This window comes from Arvicola amphibius, chromosome 3 (assembly GCF_903992535.2).
Source record: "Arvicola amphibius chromosome 3, mArvAmp1.2, whole genome shotgun sequence".
In the NCBI taxonomy this organism is placed as follows: Eukaryota; Metazoa; Chordata; class Mammalia; order Rodentia; family Cricetidae; genus Arvicola; species Arvicola amphibius.
The window spans coordinates 52,095,265-52,116,359 of NC_052049.1; the positions used below are offsets into that span (position 1 = coordinate 52,095,265).

Here is a 21,095-nt window from a genome sequence, read left to right on the forward strand (position 1 = left end):
GCTGCACAGATAGCATGACACATCAAGGAACAGATTAACTCTGGTACTAAAGGGCAGCCCAGGAGAAGACACAGACGAAACAGTATCCTGGCTCTCCTGGCTCTCCTGGTCTGGCTCTCCTGGTTACAGGCTCCACAGGGAGGCTTAGACGTACCTCTCTAGATGAAGAAAACTATACTTCATATCTTTGACTGTCAAAAACAAACATCCTGTCACTTGTTTAATTACTATTCTGGATTTGGGGTATCTTACAATCAATTGGAGCATCTCTTTAAAAATTTATGGTATTTGTTTGAGTTAATTGCAGCATTTTGCTTTTTCTTGCCTGTGGTTCATAACATAATGAACCTAAAAACCCAAGGGCATTTCAGAGAGGCGAGGAAACAATACCATGTTATTAATGTGTGCAGAATATGTTAATGGTTCCCATCTACTCTAAAATGTGCTTTCTCATGAGATTCCAGTGGGAAAGATTTTTTTAAAAAAATAGCATTCTGTAGCTGGGTAATGGCATAACTTACTGAGCAACCTATGAAGACAATGAGCGACAGCTCTTAGGGAGAGAGGACGGAATTCTCTCTGGCCGTCTTTTCTCCATTGGTTGAAATGCTGGGGATTCTACTTGCGGAATGATAGTCGGTGCTATTGTCCTTTTCAAATGATATTGTCCTTTTCAAAACCTTTGCCGGGGGCGCAGTTTTTTGTCTACTTCATAGAAATTGGAGTCATCTGAGAGGAGGGAACCTCAATTAAGAAAATGCCTCAGATACACACGCCTGTAGGACCTTTTCTCAATTAGTGATTGATGTGGAAGGGCCCAGGCCATTGTGGGTGGTGCCATCCCAGGACTAAGAAAGCAGACTGGGCAAGCCATGAGGGGCAAGCCAGTAATCAACACTCCTCCATGGCCTCTGTTTCAGTTCCTGCTTACAGGTTCATGTCCTGATTGCCTTTAATGATGAACAGTTTAATAGGAAGTGCAAACCAAATAAATGCTTTCCTCCCCAAGTTGCTTTTGGTAATGGTGTTTCATCGCAACAACAGAAACCCTAAGACAACCATTGTGCTTCAGAGTCCTGAGCTTTGATGCCTGGGGCTCAGCTTTTTCAGCAACCGTCTGGCTAGGTACAAGACCAGGATCCATTTTCTGTTTTGTCCTTAAGTTTCCCTTAACAGACACTTTCTAAGCAAAATGAGATGCGGGCTCCTCCTCGGCCAGGCCTCAACCACCACCTTTTTGAGATCTGATGCTGGAATGTATCCAAGCACAAACTGTTAGGTTTCAGAACGTGGGAAGAACCCTTAAAATTTCGCAGTGCCTGTCCCTCCTCCTGCTGCTCTACATCATTCTTGTAAGTGGCGCCCAAGCATCGCCCACCGCCTTGAGCTTTGGGGCTGCGGCCCGGATAGCCAGGGAAGGCGGGGTTCAACCGGCAAGAATTTGGAGAACCTGAGCATGGGTACCTGTGGCTAAGCCCACTGGAGTGGAGGTTCAAAGGCTATACGTGACCCATCTAAGCTCTCAAAATAAAGAATTTAAAGAAATATCAAGCACTCTGCCCACACGTCTGGGGCCACCCTTATCACCGCACCATCAACCTTTAAATGCATCTCCCCTAAATTACAAAAAATCACTAGCCAACTTTTAGCTAAACTCCAAACTTGGCGAGCGCGCGCAGACTCCAAGAAGGCGGAGAACTGGCGCACCACGACGGGACGGGACGGTCCCGGTCTGGCTCGGCGTCCCAGGAGGGTCATTGAAGAGGCCGCAGGCGCTTTCCGAGGACCCCGGGAGGCTGAGTCACTCCCGGGGGTCTAAGCATCTGGTCGCTCGCGTTCAGGAGCGATATGCTGCGGGCGCGAGCGGAGGCTACGAGCGCGCGCAAGCCCGCGGGGCCCCGCCCCACGCCCCCGAACCGCCTCCAAATACTCCTCCGCGCGGCCGCGCAGTCGCCTCTGGTCGCCTGTGAGGTCCGAACGCGCTGCTCCGAAGGAAGCCGGCGACCGCGGGCGCCCGGCCGCGCGGGCAGCCTCGGGACAATGGGGCCGCGGCGCTTGCTGCTCGTTGCCGCTGGCCTCAGCCTGTGCGGTCCCTTGCTGTCTTCCCGCGTCCCCGTGAGCCAGCCAGGTAAGAGCTGCCGGCCGGTGCGCTGGGGGGGGGGGGGGGTGCTATCAGAAGAAGTCAGGTTGCTTCTGCTTCGCGCGGGGGTACGCCCGGCTGCAACCCAGCCTCAGTTTCCCCCAGGAACCAAACAGGCATTTGAGCCGAGATCTAGAGTTTTTCCAGCCACATCCAGGTGGGGCGTGCCATCATCCTCTTCCTGCCCCATCACGGCCGGTGCTCCTTTGGACTCGGTTTTGGGGAGTGCAGCCCCCGCAGGCCACCGGGTTTTAGATCCAGAGGAGGGGCCCAGGGCACCAGAGCAGTCTCCGCCGGCGCATTTGTTGTTATTGTGTGTCCTGTTTTGCAAGACCACCTCCAGAAAGAAAGGGGCTCGTGATCCGGTGCTTTGGTGAGGTGGAACCACTCCCGCTTAAGTTTTGCTTTGTTGGAACTCTCTTTTTCTCGCTTGATTTGCAAGGAAGGAAGGGTGGTGTAAAAGAAAAATCCATAAGCATTAAATAAAGACAATAAAGACTGGCAGTCCCCAGCTCGGCCTAGTACCCAGGAGGTGACGGGGATCTCTGGACGCGGGGAGGGGTGGGGTGGGTAGGGGGGTCTCTTTGTTATCTGAACTTGTTCATCTGGGTCGAGAAAAGGGACCCCTCCTAGGAGTCAGGCTCTCCTAGAAACCCTCTAGTCTCTGTTTTTCTCATTGGAATTTCTCATCTGTGGCAGAGAAGTTGCCTCCAGTACATTCGTTATTGACCGTGTGTTTTTAAGCATCCGCCTGTTTGACCAAGTAAATTCATCTGGTCATTTTATTTCATCAAATATTTTTCTCTCCTCCTTTCTCCAAAATAGAGGCGTTGCCTGTAAAGTTCCTAATTAGAAAGTGAGGGAAATGGTTTTGGATTTCTTTGTAGGGATAATGTGGTAGGAAGCTCTAGTCGTGGCTTTCATGCTGAAGAAAATCTAGTGGGTTTTTGTTGGGGGGGGGGGTTGTTATCGCTGAAAGAATGTGCACTCCCATGCTCCCAAAGACCAGGATTAAGAGGTAACAAAGAGTAGGGTGTTGCGTGTTCTCTGTCCTTGCTTGGTGTGGGCTTGAGCGATGCTCCTGGGAAAACCAGTGCCCCAAACAGGGCCCCCAAGTTTAGCGGCAACTAGCCAGCCTGCCTGCCTGTGGGTAGCCATCCTTAATCATTTGTGGGGAGGAATGGAAAGTGTATGCAGAGATTCGGTGTCACATAACTTGATGTTACTCCCTCGGGTTTATTTTGGGACAGGCCTTTTGAAAATGCAGACCTTGAGATTCAGGCAATGCCCAACCACCCCAGGCAGACCAGTGCTTCCTTAGCGGAGTCCTCATAGAGGATTTTGGGAACCTTTAGGGGGTGAAGTCAGAGGCCTCTTCTAAATTCTCTTCCTTATAGGAGGGATAGAAGAGCCCCAGCAGAAGCAGAGAGACTACTGAACAAGAGTTGGCTAATGTATCCACACGGGGTTCTGGAGGCACTTAATAGGGAAAGAAGGGGAAGAGAAGGAGACACAGAGAGAGGGAGGGAGGAAGGGAAGAGAGACAGAGAGAGATGTAGGTGCGAGCAAAGTGGCTGGGCGGAATTCTTATCCACGTTGTTGCTTCCCACCCTCTTAAACAATCTCTGTGATAAGAAGAGGATTTAACCTCTTTCACTGGTTCTAAAACCAAGGCCCCGGGGAGGCTCAGTGACCTGCCATCAGGGAATGGTTATAGGAGCGGTCCGCCCACGTTGGGTGCATGCAGTAAGTGAACTCACAAATAAAATCAACCCAAAATAAATCTGCTTCGCATTACCACTGCATACAGGCAACTGTAAACGGTTCCTGTCCTGAGACACTGGCACATCCAACACTGCCTCCCCATCCTGAATCTTCTCTTGCTGCAGGAGTACCCCCTACTACTACTACTACTACTACTACTAGGAGTATCCCTTCAGCCTTGCCCACCTGCCTGGGCTTTTCTCTCGGTTTCGGCATCTTGTCATTTCCTGCCTTGTCACTTTCTGTCTCGTCGCCCTTGCCAAAGTCATGACTTCCGTATTTCCCTGTGGTGCCTAGAACAAGTGTTCTACAGATATTTGTTGAAAACTGCGAGCGCATTAAGCAGTTTATCCCCGGGGCAGGTAGTTTAGGTTCGATGACTCCTATTTATTCAAGAAGGGGAGTGTTAAAGGGTAAAGGGTGGTGCTTGTGAAGTTTATAAGAGATAGAAGGCTAAAAAAAAAAAATTTATTTTAAAGTTTGGGAATAGTTGATGATAATTGTGGCAAAATGCGTTGGGATTTCAGAGGCCAAGCCTGGTTCCTTAGTAAGAAGTGAGGGGTCCCTGTAGAAGACACACACACCCCCACCAGCATCCCTTTTATACATTCTTCACTTCAGTCTCTATCTTCCCTTGAAACTGTATGCCTTCTCTGACTTCTTTCTCCATATCACCCCAGGTCTCTTGGCCTTCCCTCAACTTCCTACGTCCCTTTAAGTAGAACTGGTACTCAGGATGAAGCGCCTGTGCTAGCCGCTCCTGGCAGTCTGTCCAATGGACTCGCTCTTTTCAGAGCCCAGGATTTGCTGCTGTTCAGAATCTCTCTTCCCATTCTCCCCACCCCCCCTTACTCTTTTCTCTTTTGTCCCTGTGGAACTGGAGCTTACCTGGGTTCTAAGCAATAATGGGGCTTCCAGAAACCTGGATTTCTAACAGCCTGGGTTGTATGTAACTCTCCTCATCTGGGGCCCATGTCCCTTTCTCCCCTAGGGACTCCTGTCTGTCGGTCTGTGTCTTTTTGTTTGTTTCCCGCATCTTATCTCCCTCCTTAAATTATTTCTTTCGCTTGAGATGAAATCCTCAGAACAGACAGCCATCCACCTTGAAGTCTGGTGCAGCTGCCACTTTCTTCGCCTTGTTCCAGCAGCTACCATCCAGAAGGAACCCTGGGAGTCCTGTGAGAGTCAGTGCCTAGGCCTCCTTTCACCTGTCCCCTCCCACGGACGGTTTGCTTTTTCCATCTGTGCTCTACCTCTTCTCGGGATTTCACCGTCCACACGTGGCCGTGTTTCTGGGGACAAATCCATTCACTAGTATTCCTAAGTTCCCAGGGTCTGCTTCCATGGGACACTATAGGAGGACACACTGTCATCAGGACAATGTCGGGAACTGTGAGGTGCGTGTGTTTACCGTGTTGCTAGTGTCTGACTGTGCTTTCTAAAGCCAGTCTTCTCTGGTTTGTGGCTTCTTTTATTCGGCTTTGCCCTCCCTCTTGGTAGAACTGTAGAGTAAGTGGCACTCCCTGTGAGCCAGGTGATTTCCGGGATTCCTTCCCCAGGTTTGTCCTCAACGGTGACCTTGCCGTCACCCGGTGACCTTGCCGTTCTCTGCCAAACCCACTAGAATGGGGGCGGGGGTATGCAAGCCTGAGCCAGCAGGCCCCAGCGCACACACACACAGTCCTAGGATAACAGTCGTACATGAGTACCGCCATGGGATCTCATGCTTGGGCAGCAAGCACTTTTATTCCCTGAGTCATCTCTCCAGGCCTGCTGGTTTTTTGAAGCAGGGTTTGCTGTGTAGCACAGGCTGGCATTAAACTCGCAGTTCACCTGCCTCAGACTCCCAAGTGCTAGAATTACAGGCATGCGTCACTGTGCCCCTGGTTTTGAAATGAAGGGTTTCATCCTGCATCCTAAGGTCCTTTATAGCTGTGCACGCATCATTTGCTTTCAAAAGTAACCTTGCTGTCTTAAACTGCAGAACTAACCTGTGATTTGCGTGTAGAAACAAACCTGTGTGGCTTTAGGAAAGGGCATTAGAGAATGCGTGTTCAAAGTTTGTGACAAATTGCTAGTCGAGTTTCAGAGTACTACAGAAAAGTGATTTTTTTCTCTCTAACCAACCGTAAGAATAAGAAATACATTTTGCGTTAGGCACACTTGGAGTACATACAAGAACATACATGACACCCGTGTGGTATAACACATGCAAAGCAGCGTTTGCCGAGAAGCTCTCGCCTTTACCGTGCGCTATCCATTCTCCACACTGTTCCAGTTAAAATAAAACAAAAACCAACAAAACGCCTAGGAGGATGGAAAGATGTCTCAGTAGTTAAGAATGCACAGTGCTCTTGTACGGGATGAAACTTTGGTTCCCAGCACCCAAATCGCAACTGCCTGTGAGTCCAGCCCCAGGGGGGTTTAGATACACCAGGCCTCTGAGGGCACCCACACTCATGTACATACCCACCCCACATGCACACAGTACGCACAATTGCAAATAAAATTAAATACTGTAAAAACTTATTGGAATCCTCCGGTTGAGTTTCAGAGGCACTGCTCAGTTTCTACTGGAATTTAAACCTAGCGTAGCTGGAACAGTGACTCGTCCCTAAAGAGCAAAATCAAGACCTTGTCAGAAGAGCCCTGCTTTCTCGGAAGGACCACTCTTATCTGGGAGCCACTGATTGCAGAACTGATGCAGCGAGGGAGGCAGTGCAGTCTGAGAGGGGCTGGGGATCCCTGACTGTGAACTGGTTTTTGTTGACGTCATTGTTGAGTAGAGTCTAGACAGAGCTTTCCTGGGACAGGAATCTTGGGGATGGTGATTGAGGGCAGAGAACAGACCAGCAGGGATGAGGAAAGTCAATGGTCAGGGAATCCCAGTGGCTCTCAGGGAGGCCTGTGAGCATCCTCTAGCCCCACCTCTGTCTCCTGCCTTCAGGCACCGTAGGTAAGAGCCCGGCAGACTGGTGTGTACATCCCTGTGCCTTGGACACACCATAATGACTTCCTGTAGCTGGCCTGCCTCCAGCCCCTCCTGGCCTGCCTGAAAACCCCAAAGTGTGCCAGACAGGCAGCCTCCAGGGCACTCTGCCTTGCACCCTGCCTTACTGATTTGATGGTGGGGTCTGGGGAAAATGGTGTTCAGTAAGTAAGAGTACTTGCTATGCGAACAGGAGGTCCTGAGTTTGAGTCACGAGCACCCAGCCTCAGCATCCGAGGACAGAAACAGGAGCATCATGAGAGCTCTCTGGCCAGTCGGCCTGCCTAGCCAAAATGGAGAGCTGCCTGTTCATTGAGAAACCCTGTCTAAGAGCAACACCGCAGAGAGCGATCGATGAAGGCCTACTCTGGGCTCGACGTGCACACACATGGTTGCACTTACATACACATGCACATACACACATACAGAGGTTGTTTTGCACTGACCGTCTCTGTGGGTGTTTCTCTGCTTCCCACACATGTCTGTGAGGGCTGAGTGGTGGACAGGGCTTGGTACCTAGCCAAGACCATGAACTCCAGAATTCCCAAGCAACGGGAAGACTTGGTCCCCCAAATAAACATAAAACACCTGAAAAATAAAGGATAGGATGGGTCATTGTGGTCAAAGGGTATCAAGTCTTGATGTCTAGGTTCAAGTCCTGGCTCTTCCACTAGCTAGCTGTATGATCTTGAATAGTTACTTAGCTTCTCTGTGCCTCTGTATTACCATTTATAAGGTTAGAATGTTTATCTCGCAGACATGAGGTAAAGGCAGGAGAAGTGTCTGCTGTGTAGTGGGTCTTCAGCACGTGAGGGTTTGTGGGTTTCTCTGCCCACATACCAGTTTCTTCATGGTCTTTAAAATGTTAGTATTAACCAGGTGTGGTGACACAGACTTCTAATCCCAGCACTCTGTAGGCACAAATATGAAGATCCCTATGAATTTCAGGACTGCCTTGTCTACGTAGCAAGTTCCAGGATAGCCAACGCTACATACTGAGACCCCGTCTTAAAATAATGAATTAAATGTCATAACAAATGATTTCTTTAGATGTAAAGCCGTGTTCATAAGAACATTTAACAACTTTCCCCTCCCTCAGAACTAAGACAGAAGAAAAACAGAAGCAACAATACTTCTATCTGGAGCTGGAGAGATGGCTCAGCAGTTAAGAACATGTACTGCTCTTGCGAGGGACAGCTCTGACCCTCAGTATCCACGTCAGGTGACCCACAACTAGGTCTAGGGAAGGCACCCTCTCATTCACCTACGCACACACACAAACACACAAGACACATGCAGACATGTCTGCACACACATAATTTTTTTTAAAAATGTTTTTATTGGCTTTTCGAGACAGGGTTTCTCTGTGTAACAGTCCTGACTTTCCTAGAACTCACTTTGTAGACCAGACTGGCCTTGAACTCACAGAGATCTGACTGCTTCTGCCTCCCTCCTGAGTTCCGGGATTAAAGGTATGCCCCACCACCACCCAGTTACCTAATTTCATTCTTAAATACAGATGTGAGGATGATCTGTCTGAGAGGAATCCATTAGCCTGAGCCTCACCACAGCTGATTTATTGGCTCTGATGGCTAGGCAAGTGTTCCCCCTCCCTCCAACCACTGTGTATGTCCCTCCCAAGACTGTCTCCCTGCTGGACCTTACTTGAAGAAAGAGGACTGCTATCTGAGTAGCAGCACTCCCTGCCAAACCTCCAAATAGTTCTCAAGATCTGTTCTTAAATATATTACTTTATTATTAAATAGAGATACAAATTTTACAAGTATATTAAATACACATCCTTAAATCCAAATACAGCCCTAGATATCAGACTCCTTTCCCCATAAATGAGGCATCATCAGAAGAAGATAACGAACAATTTCTTTTTTTCTTTTCTTTTTTCTTTTTTTGGTTTTTCAACACAGGGTTTCTTTGTGTATCTGACTGTTCTGCTGGAACTCACTCTATAGATCAGGCTGGCCTCGAACTTACAGTGATCCACCTGCCTCTGCCTCCCTGAGTGCTGGGATTAAGGGAGTGTGCTACCACCGACCTTCTGCGCACAATTTCTTGATGTCACCGGCTGTGCGAAGTATCCAGACTTCCCTGGTTGTCTGTAAATGCCTGTTGGTACTACGTGCAGATCAGAATGGAAGAACTCCGCCTCTGACTTACCTCTGTGTCTTCCGTCTTTCATCTATAACTGTTCCTCGCCTCCTTCAGTCCTGGGGACCAAACCGAGGGGCCTCATAACCCCACCCCTTCTAATTACTGTTTGTCAAGGAAGCTGGCTGGCTGTCCCCAAGGCTTCCTTACATCTGCGCCTGATTGGCTGCAGTTGAGCAGGCTCCGCCCATGCAGACACTCTGCATCGCCTGATTGGCTGCAGTTGAGCAGGCTCCTCCCACACAGACAGGCTGCATCATCTCCATCGTCATTTATGTGATGATCAAAGCCATCTTGGGGAGGCCACAGGGTTTTGACTGATGCTAATAATACTCAGAGGTTTTCAAGGTCGCGTTGAACATTTCCCACATTTCTCTAGGGGGCCTGACTCCTGCCATGGGAGAGCGGTGTGTGTGTTTGAGTTGAAGGGAATGGAGCATTCTAAAGAGGCTGTGGTGTTTTGCTTGACAGTCTGTTTCTGCCATGCGTTTTTCTTCTAGCCTTCTCCTCCCCCGTCGTTCCATATGGCCTGTGAGATGCAGGCCACAGTTGACCTGCCCTCGTGGGAGTCTGGACAACATCCTGAGACTTCAGCATAGCACGTGAGCCCTGGAGCAGAACTCTGAAATCCCGGGATTAAGGGGACAGTGAAAGAGTGTCTAGTCACCGTCTGCTTCCAGCCAGATCTCAGCAAAGTCAAAGAGCCATTGCCTGACACTAATTTCAGGTCTCTAAGTTAGTCTGTGTTTCAGCTAGTTAGCAATGTGTTGTATTCAGTCTCAAAACCAAAGCCCAGAGTGCTGGTAAACAATGGAGGGTTAGGAGTTCAAGGCTAACCTCAGCTACATAGTGAGTTCAGGGCCTGCCTAGGCTACATGAGTCCTTGTCTCAAAACCATAAAAAGAATGCCAGAACCAATCGGGGGCTTCAGGAGGACCTTCATTAAGTAAAACTTACCAAGACATATAAGAACCAATTTTGGACCTGCGCTGCTTTCTCTATGAAACCAGAACTTAGCTTTTCCTTAGCAGCAAAAAGCTGGGTGATTCAGAAGAGCTTTGGCCAGCTCATAGACACTTCCCCTTTGGCCTCTGAGACGTGTAGGAAAGTCGAAGTAAGCAAACTGAAATAGCAGTGTGAGGGGCTTGAGCGTGTCGGAAGAATCTAGCCACTAGGCCTGGGTTGTGTTACAGTGACGCTGATAGGTACTTTCTCTGGCGTTCTTTAGTTTTGTAAAAACTAGCATATCCAATCTGCAGTGGGAAGAAAGGGTGGCGCCTTGGACCGTGATGTTTAGTCAAGGGATTGTGCATTCGTCCCCGTTCCAGACTGTAAATACCGTGTGTCTCCTGGGGTATAGTATATATCTCCTGTGATAAGTAACCAGGCTGCAGACAAAGGACATGCCGGGAAGGGCGCGTCTGAAAACAGTATCGGCAGAGCTACTAAGCCCAGAGACATTTTTTTTTTTTTTCAGACCAAGGGACAGCATTCTACCCTCTCAGATGAGTGATTTCAAGCTGTGCCCCTCTTCCAGTGCCATGTGGGTTCCTACGGTGTGTGTGTGTGTGTGTGTGTGGCGGGGGTGGGGGTGGGGCGTTTGAATGCACCCGCTTCCCCTCCGTCCGTCCAGGCTCGTGGAACTGAGCATCAAGGCATTTCCTGTGTGCCCATGCTCAGCCGTGGTCTTAGCTTTTGCAAGAAGTTCTGTGCCATCTTCCGTAAAAGCTGTGCTTCCTGCTCTGGCGGGTGTCCAGGGGTCCGGCCTTCTCCACGTTCTCGCCGACATTTGTTATCCTTCAGTCTTCATCCGAGTCATTCTAGCGAACGTGAAGTGATGGCTCACAGTGGTTTTAAGTGACAATTAGCAAGGCTAAGCATTTGATTACATACCTTTCGGGCATTTTTGTATTATCTTTGGAGAAATGTCTTATTTAGTTTCTGTGACATTTTTAAAAACAACTTGTTTTCCTGCTAACAAGGGACTGAGTTCCCTATATGCTTTGGACAGGAACCCCCTTATCAGGCAGGGCATGCGGTTTGCAGTATTGTCTCCCTTCTGTAAGGTATCTCTCACTGATGGCACCTTCGCTGTTTGGGGCCTTTGTTTTCATCCCATTCTATTTATCTGCGTTTGTTGCCCTTGACGAAGCTTTCACTCTGATTTCTTATCGGAGTTGCATAGTCTCAGGTATTTGATTTGAGTCGTTAGTCCAGTTTGAGTTAGCTTTTCTATATGGGGATAAGGGGAAAGAGGTTTTTATTTTATTCATATTTTATGTGTATGGGTGGTTTGCCTGCATATATGTCTGTGTACTAATATGTGCAGCGCCTTTGGGGGCCAGAAGAGGACATTGGGTTGCCTGGAACTAGAGCTAAAGATGGTTGTAAGCCACCTTACGGGTGCTGAGAATCGAACCCCGGTCCTCTGGAAGAGCAGCCAGTGCTCTTAATGGTTGAGCTGATGCTTCAGCCTGATTTTACTTTTATCCCAAAGATTAGGTTAGAGAACCTTCCAGTTCCTTTTGTTCATTGCATTTCCCCCTTCTTTTTTGGTATATCTGAAACAAGGTCTTGCTCTGCAGCTGGGATGATTCATAGCAACCCAGGTTGGCCTGAGATTCTCAGTTCTCCTGGTGCAGTCTCCCAAGGGCTGGCATTGCATGTAACTGCTAGTGTGCCCAGCTACCTATTTTTTTTTTGTAATTATTATTATTGGTGCAGGGAATTAAACCTTGGGCCTTCTACATGCTAGGCAAATTTTCTCTCCCTTAGCTGGAAATTGAATCTTGTTAAATTTAACCGTTTGAGATAGTATTCTGGACCTTGTCCTCTGAAGACTCTGGATTCCGTTACCTTCCTTCACAGAGCATTCTCAGTTGTCAGTTAACTTAAACATCATTCCAATCTATTGTTGTTGTTTTGGTTTTCTCAAGACAGGGTCTTACTGTGTACCCATGACTATCCTATAACTTACCAAGTAGACCAGACTGGCCTTGAACTCGCAGAGATTCACACGTCTCTGCCTCCTGAGTACTGGGATTAAAGGCTTGCACCAGCACTGCCTTTTTTTTTAAAGACAGGGTCTGCTCTATAATCCAGGTTAGCCTTGGCCTCACGGTCTTCTACCTTCAGCCTTCTAAGCCCTGGGGTTGTAGGTGGACACTACTCCCATTTGGGGGTTTTTCTTGGTGGTGGCTTGGGAGTTTTGTTTTCTGTTTATCTTTAGCATAGATTGTTTGTATCTACCTTATGAGCATGACCCAAGTGTTGCCCAAAACTTTGAGCAGAGGCTAGGTGTGGTGGCACACGCCTTTAGTCCCAGTGCTGGGAAGGCAGAGGCTGGCAGATTTCTATGAGTTTGGGACCAATCTGGTCTGTATAGCAAGTTCCAAGCCAACCAAGACTAAAAAGTGTGACCCTGTCTCAAAAAAAAAAAAAATAGTCTAGAGCAGAATTTGCACTGGAATTTGGACTCCTTATCTAAGACTTTCCTTCCTGAAATTCTTTCCTAGTGACTGTGGAACTTGTGACCAACCAGCTACGCAATATGACCTCCTGCTTTGAATTTATTTGCTGGGGGTTAGGGGATGCAGTAAACTTTGGAGACTAAGTGAGAAAGCCCAGAGGGTCAGAGAAAGCATGCTTAGACTTTTGATAGGTATCCAAAAAAAAAAAAAAGAGACGAAAGGAAAAGTTACAATTTGAGTTAGAACTCAGAAAAGTGGGGAGCTTCAATGCTGCTGCTGCTGCACAGCAGAGCTCTGTAAATGGCTGCACCCCTGCATAGCAGAAGCTTTGTAAATGGCTGCACCCTTGCATAGCAGAAGCTCTGTAAATGGCTGCACCACTGCACAGTAGAGTTCTAATGCTTGCACCACTGCACAGTAGTGCATTAGCCATCAGGGATGGCTTCTGGGAAGGGTACGTTCATCATCTCACTAAAGGGATAATTATTCCTCCCATCTCCTTAGCATGTCTTTCAGCTTTCCTGGGTAACGGCCTCCTGGACTGTCTGGTGATTGACAGGCCCAGATGGATTGACTCTTCAGGGAGGAGACTATAATAGATCATCTCTTCTCATCTTAGGACCAGATCCGGATGTTATCTCTACTCAGGGCTAGAGGGAGAACTCAAATTCCATTCTTTTTACCAGGAAACAATAGCTTTCCCTTAATGGACTTCAGCAAATCCCTGAGACCTGTACCTTTTTATATAGTGTTTTAAATCCTGGGGTTGAAGGGGGGACAATTGGGATGTTTTCCTTGCTAGTGTTAGTCAGGAGAAAGGAGATGGGGGTCCATTCTAGATGACTTCCAAGGTGACTAATCCCGACCTTAGCTACCTGCCATCCCCCCTCTCAAGATTTAAGATCACTTAGGAGATGGGCTAGGAATAAGACTTACAAGGGTTTAGGATCTCCACCCATGATTACACTCAGGCCGTGGAAGGCGATAAGGGAGCTCAGCTAGACGGTGTTGGACTACAGGAGGGCCACATGAGTACTGACGGGCGTGAAAGAGAGGAGATGAAATTAGGACAGCAGTTCCGTACACAAGATCCAAAGATTGATTAGGTCACTGCCAGGATTATAATAGATAAAACCTATTTCTACCACACAAACCTACATCAGTCCCAGAGCTCTCCACCAGGAGCAATCAGTGGTGGTGCCTTAGACTGGAGGCTCAGTCACACTTTCATGTACAGCTTCTAGGCATCTGTCTAAAAGGAAAAAGATAGCAAGAATCCAGATGGGGACAGATGCCCTGAACCCTTCGGGCATATGTGGCTTGAAGCACGGACAAAACTTGGCCATAGAACTAAGAATATTTCCAGCTCTGAGAATTTCCTACCTGCTGCCCCTCAACTCTTACAACAGCGCACACCGAAGTGCCTTTCTTCCTGTCTGTGCAGCACTCCGCTAAGTGCCTGTGAGCCTTCAGGGATCCAAGCTGTTTCCCTTCACTCCACCCTGGCTAGCCTCCAGCAGATTCTCCAGGACACACCAGCCATGAATCCTCTCATCTGATTTAATCCTGACATCATCTACCTGGACATAGAATCAGAGCTCTCAGTTTAAGGGCTCAGCCCCATTATCTGAGGTCTGTCTCAAACCTCAGGTCCCTGAGCCTAGACCTCCAAAACTCTGACCAAACAGGCTGTGTGTTAGGTGTTACCATGGCTTATGCTCAGATTCTATAATCCGCTAGAGCAGCTAGCTCAAGGAACCCAGAGAAAAACTTCACCTATTCTTCCCATTGATCATAAATGATATTACAGAAGATGCTAATTAATGGCCAGGTGGGAAAAATACACAGGGTGAGATATGCAGAAGGGCAGGAGCTCCCCTGCTGGCCTTCCAGCCATGCTTTGGGCTTTCATGTGACCATCCTTGGTCCTGAAGCTGTCTAGAGACCACTCACCGGCAATCAGCTCATTAGCATACAAAAGGTATTATTATCCTGGAGATTCCAAGAAGCTTGAGACCTGTAAGTCAGGAACTGGAACAAAGGACAAGTAGTATTCCAGGTTATCACAGGCACTGGCTTCGGATCTCTCTCTCAAACTAAAAATCATTGGGGAGGTGGAAAACCCAACACCATCCTTTCTTCCAAGACCCACCCTTCCTACCTGTTCTGTTTTCTGTCCTGTGATCTTGAGTACCTTCGGAGCATTGATGGGGCATCCAGCGGAGCCTTAGTTTTAGTCTAAGAAGATTTTTTCTCTGCAGGACCCTACAGCTGTGCAGAAGCAGAACTCACTACTACATTACATTGTGCATCTCGGAAAGTGTGTGTTTTCAAGAAAGTTCCTGTTGTGGAATGTTCCTTTACTAAGTGTTACTGTGGTTGGTTTAATAAAGAGCTGAATGGCCATTAGCTAGCCAGGAAGGGGGACTTCTGGGGACAAAGAGCTGTGGGAAGAACAAAGGACGAGTTGCCTGCCCAAGGCAAAGGGAGCAAGACATGCAGGAGGAGATGTAAAAGCCACAAGTCATGTGGCAACACGTTGGTGAATAGAAATGGGTTGATTTAAGTTATAAGAGCTAGCGGGACAAGCCTAAGCTATAGGCCAAGCTTCTATAAAATTAATAATAAGTTTCCGTGTCATTTTTTGGAGCTGGTGGCCCAAAGAAAAACCCATCTACAGGTTCCACTAAAGAAAACGAAACCAAGTCTGAGATTTTCCTGCACTTGTCCAGTTTTAAGGTTTAACTCCTGCAACTTCCCTGAGAGGCACAAACAACCCTGAGCACAGAGACCTCGTCCCATTCCTCTGTGGTTCTTGTTGCGCTTCTCAGTTCCCCGACACCCAGCAGATGTAAAATTTTTAGCAAAACTCATCGCAAGGAAAAGCTGCTGTCTGGCTGGTGTCATCCCTTTTCTCTGCCTAACATTTCAAGTGGATAATTTTGATGGACGACTGGGCTAAGGAGATGTATATAGCTGAGCTTTTATTTTGACTTCTGGTTAATCCACCAAAAAGTCTGGTTGGCCAGGTATGTACCTTGAGGCATATAGCGTTCTAGAAGAAGGTCATGCTCTGGTGTAAATGGCCAAGGATGTCTGCTGCTAGATGAACCTGCTGGGCAAGAAGGCAAGGTGACAGGGGTGTCACTGGGTAACAGGGTGTCACTGGGTAACAGGTGCCTCCTGGTTGTGTGAAGTAACCTGCAGGCCTGTGAACTAAGACAGGAAAGACATTAAGAGGACATCTGTTTTGTAAACAAACTAAGACAGAGGAAAACTACTGCTATGTGGACCTCAGTCATCGAGTTGGGGAACCCTAGGCCCTACTCTGAATGGCCCCCATTCTGTGGCCTATAGGAATTTCTCTCTGCTTTCAAGGTGGATTTTCCCTTTGGGAGAGGTGGATTTCTCCATATGGCTCAAGCCAGCTGGGGAAGGAAAGAGAAATCAGAGAAATTGGAAGTGAGTTGTATGTTTAGATGGTGAGGTTTACAACAGGGAAGAAAGCACCTATTGAGGGCTGGCGGAAGGGCTCAGTGGTGAGGGCACTGGCCACCAAGCCTGACCACCAGAGGTCAGTCCCCTGGGTCTACACGGCAGGAGAGAAGCAGGCTCCCCCTCCACATGTGGCATTGCCCGCTCTCTCCCACCACACCAAGCAAATCAATAAAACGTTAGGGGGGAAAAAAGTACCATTTGCTCTTCCATGGCAAGTGAGGTCTGGAAGGTAGATTGATCTCTGAGTGATTCTGCTCACCTTTGTCCTCTGGGGGAGCAGGGTATTAGGAGTTAGCTTATATCCAAACAGAATGTTGCAGCATACTCTAAGATAGAAGCATATTCCCTAACAAAGTCCGTAGGCCATCCGCACATGACCTGAACCTAGCCATCTGCTCCCTGGAGAAAACTACAAAGCCAACCAGCGTACCCTCTGCTTGGCTCCTTGGCCGATGGAATCCGCTCACTTTTTCGATGATTTTTCTTTTTTAGAACCCGAGACGACAGATGTCACTCTGAACCCCCGCTCATTTTTTCTCAGGAATCCCAGTGAAAATGCCTTTGAACTGGTCCCCCTGGGGGACGAGGAGGAGAAAAATGAAAGTGGCTTGCCCGAGGGCAGGGCAATCTACTTAAATAAAAGCCACTCTCCTCCCACCGCACCTGCTCCCTTCATCTCGGAAGATGCCTCAGGATATCTGACCAGCCCCTGGCTGACACTCTTCATCCCCTCGGTTTACACCTTTGTGTTCATAGTCAGCCTGCCTCTGAACATCCTGGCCATCGCGGTGTTCGTCCTGAAGATGCAGGTCAAGAAGCCAGCCGTGGTATACATGCTGCACCTGGCTATGGCTGATGTGCTGTTCGTGTCCGTGCTCCCCTTGAAGATCAGCTACTACTTCTCCGGCAGTGATTGGCAGTTCGGGTCCAGCACGTGTCGCTTCGCCACCGCGGCGTTCTACTGTAACATGTATGCTTCCATCATGCTTATGACGGTCATAAGCATTGACCGCTTCCTGGCGGTCGTGTACCCCATCCAGTCCCTGTCCTGGCGCACCCTGGGCCGAGCCAACTTCACTTGCCTGGTCATCTGGGTGATGGCCATCATGGGGGTGGTGCCTCTCCTCCTCAAGGAACAGACCACCAAGGTTCCGGGGCTCAACATCACCACCTGCCATGACGTCCTCAATGAGACGCTGCTGCAAGGCTTTTACTCCTACTACTTCTCAGCCTTCTCCGCTGTTTTCTTTCTTGTGCCATTGATCATTTCCACGGTCTGCTACATGTCCATCATTCGGTGTCTCAGCTCCTCCGCAGTGGCCACTCGGAGCAAGAAGTCGCGGGCTTTGTTCCTGTCCGCCGCTGTGTTCTGCATCTTCATCGTCTGCTTTGGACCCACCAACATCCTCCTGATCGTGCACTACATGCTCCTCTCGGACAGCCCTGCCACGGAGACGGCCTACTTTGCTTACCTCCTCTGTGTCTGTGTGAGCAGCGTGAGCTGCTGCATCGATCCCCTGATCTACTACTACGCCTCCTCCGAGTGCCAGAGGCACCTCTATGGCATCTTGTGCTGCAAAGACAGCTCCGATGCCAACAGCTACAACAGCACCGGCCAGCTGATGCCAAGCAAAATGGATACCTGCTCTAGCCACCTGAACAACAGCATATACAAAAAACTACTAGCTTAGGGGAGAAAGATTGCTGGAAGGTTACACGGAAAGGGCCAGAAAAGTGGACAGCCCGGGGATCCTGTTAGTGTCTGGCAAGTGCTGTATTTACTTCACCACCTAGAACAACCAATGTCTGACCTGCATGCCTACTTCCTACAAGTGCTATCAAGCATAATTGCCAGCAAGGTAATGGGGACAAAAGGTGTCCAGCGTTGCCAGTGCTGCGATAGTAACCAACTGTCCCTCCTCATATATCTAGGTGACCTGAATATATAGGCGGTGCGCACATGCATATTTGCAATACAGTGTGGAATCGGCGCTTTGGCACGTTTCTCGTTTATTCATTCCCTAGCAGTTACTATGGAAATAATCTGATTCTCTAACTTATTAAACAAAGTCTGGTTTGGTGGATGTTAGCACTGAACAGCTAAAGGTGTCCAGTGGTAAGGAAGGAGTCCATAGGTCAGATTTAACACAGCTTTTGCCCATAATATATTTCCAATTATTTGATGGTAATTGTTTATCTGTGTACGGGAAGATCTAGTGCTTTTCATCTTGAATACACCATAGTCGAAGAATTACCAAAGCAGTTGGAAAGTCCATTTTGATATGGGTAGCATTTTTGCAACCAGGATTGAGCATGAGACCCACCAGGATCATAAGAAACCCCAACCCCAGGAACTAGGCACAGCCATCTCCATGGGGGCCTCTGAACAGCTGATACCCATTCAGCTGTGCCTCCCAGAGAGCAGAGATGGGGACCACCAGGCCCACTCCTTGCTCCCGGGCTTCCCATCAGCTGTGAACTGACTGTATGTGTTAGAAACTGACCAGCTAGGAAAAGACATCTTGGGAGGGAATAACTACGAGAGTCGTCTGCACATCTGAGGAGCAGAGAAAGGTGTGTTTCTATCCAGTAGCTGTGTTGCAAGGCTGGCTCTTGCACAGACACACCCACGTGCCCTGAGCACTCTGATGGGAACTGGGGCTGCAGACTGACTGACTGCCAGACATTAACTGAGTCCTGCCTTTGCTCTAGCAAAGCAGATAGCTGACATGTGGTCAACGTGATGTAAGCACCGCAGATTCACCATTGTACAGAGAAGTGTGTTCAGCCAGACACCACCAAGCGTATTTCACAAAAGCAAGGCCTAACAGCTAAACAGCTTTGAAGATCTGAGTTTCTGCTACCAGTAGCTATAGATTAGGATACAAACGCAGCTTAAGATGTATATTTTTAAGAAATAAGCCCTTCAGTCAACAATAACTAGACACTATTTATTTACAAATGTTTTTATTAGAAATTACTCAAATAATCCAGGCATTGTGGCATACATCTTTAATCCCAGCATTTGGGAGGCAGAGGTAGACAGATCTCTGAGTTCGAGGCCAACCTGGTCTACATAATGACTTCCAGGCTATCTAGGGCTACATAGTGAGACCTCAGCTCAAAACAATGATGATAATCAAAGTGAAACAAAACAAAACAAAAAAACCCCACATTTTTAAAAAGCAAGAAAACACAAAAACATTTACTTATAAGGTCAGTCTGGTTTTTTTTTAAAAAAAAAAATGGAAGAAAATGAAATTAGGACTGAAATGTAAGAAAATTATCCTGTATTTTTCTTGAGTTAATTAAATTATTTTAAAGCATTTTTTTTAATGTCACGGTGACTAATAAGTATAAAATCCTCAAGGCTTTGACAAAGTAATTTGGAAATTAATTTGAAATATATATTTTTCCTGATTTAAGAACTACGTTGGCATTTTAAACAAATAAAAGAGGGTAGAAGGACTAAGTGTTTATTTAAGAGAACAAAGTCTTTCCAGATACTGTAGACTAGCTTCCATGAAAGTCCTGCAGTTGTACTGTTGACTCAGTTACTGTACTGATTGTCTAGATCACTGACTCACTGTCTGGGCTCTGTCTGTGACTTACATAACTACTATTACTGTACTTGTGAACTTTGATGTCACTGTTTCGTGTTCACTCTTTTTTAAAAGATTGCATAACATATTAATAAACATGAAAACGTGCTTGGTATCTGTCTGGAATAGATTATTGTTGTGGGACCTGGTGGGAGAGCACACCAAAACGCTCTTTAGTGAATAGGTAGGTGAGTGCTTTATGGTGGAAGAGCTAGGGTGTCAGGGTGAGCAGGGGATGGGGAAGCTCCCCAGAGGCTAGAGGTTAGGGAGAGCCCTAACCATCCAGAAGCAGGGCACAGGCAGTAATGCACTAACCCCCTCTACATGACCCTCCAACCCCTTGCTGGTACTTCCCATTTGCACTCTGTGTGTGTTAAACCAAATCATCATGCCATTTCCATACCTGTATACAGGGTGCCTTGATCACATCTGCACCCACAATCTCCCTTACCCCTTCCCTCCCTTGCCCTCTGACTGCTCCACGGTCACTCCCCTTTTACTGTCAGGTCCTTTCCCCTGGAAAAAAAGACCACCCCTGAGCTCAGCCAGATGCCAATAGCACCAGGTGATCACCCCTCACAGACAGCTTCCCTGGGCATGAAGAAGGGCTCTAGGGAACTAAGGGGAGAGTGGAGAGGAGAACTCAGCATGGTCTTTGCAAAGATTCATTGAATGGTTATCTTCCTATATTTTAATCCTCTCTTTGGAACACTGATGATTCTAATGTTGAAAACACATTGGGTTCCTCACTTGCCATGAGCGACCATCTGCACTAAATAGCATTCCTTGGGGAAAAATCGAAGTGGTGCTCAACCTGGAGATTTGAAAATCAATGAAAAGTCTTCAGTACGTTGTTTCTGGATTCACAGTCGATTTTTAAAACTATTACTTCATCTAAACAAGCATTGTGTTAGCAGAGAGAATTGTTGACATGCATTTTCTAAGGTCATATATGCAGAAAGCAGACCATGTGGTAGTCTTGACTCGGGACTTCTGCATTAGGACGCTGCCTTTAACCAGAAAGTTTGCAAATAGCAAACTTTCCTGCTATAACTTTCCAAAATATATTTGAGTCCAAATAACACTCTTGAATTTTATCAACATAAAATGCATTTTCCACCACCAAGTCAAAAATAGCATTTATTTTTGAGGAAATGGAACATCCAGTTGGCTGTTGAATATGTAGTTGGAAAATTTTTATGTTGGGCTTCATTTGAAGAAATTAGAGAAGCGGGCATGTCCTTGAGGAAGCCATGCGTTTCAGAAACCAGTGGAAAGAAAGCATCAAGCACGCTTTGCGTGCCAGCTGTTTCCATTCTGAGGCCTGGGCCTTCCGCACACAACTTACCTTCACAAAGGGTCATATGGAAATGAAGGGGCACATCATACACATGTATGAAACCCTCAAACAGTAGACAAGGGGAAGGACTGTCTCCAACAGTGGTCGCCAGGATCATTAGTGCTTT

At 47.6% G+C, this 21,095-nt stretch overlaps 1 protein-coding gene across 1 annotated transcript; it reads left to right on the forward strand.

Moving 5' to 3' along the window:
- The first annotated feature begins 1,965 nt into the window (after window positions 1-1,965).
- On the forward strand, window positions 1,966-19,744 carry F2r (coagulation factor II thrombin receptor). The gene is made up of 2 exons (XM_038322683.1): window positions 1,966-2,128; window positions 16,520-19,744. Exons 1-2 carry the CDS (start codon window positions 2,041-2,043, stop codon window positions 17,716-17,718), a joined length of 1,287 nt encoding a protein of 428 aa, XP_038178611.1. The 5' UTR covers window positions 1,966-2,040; the 3' UTR covers window positions 17,719-19,744.
- Window positions 19,745-21,095: the final 1,351 nt, after the last annotated feature.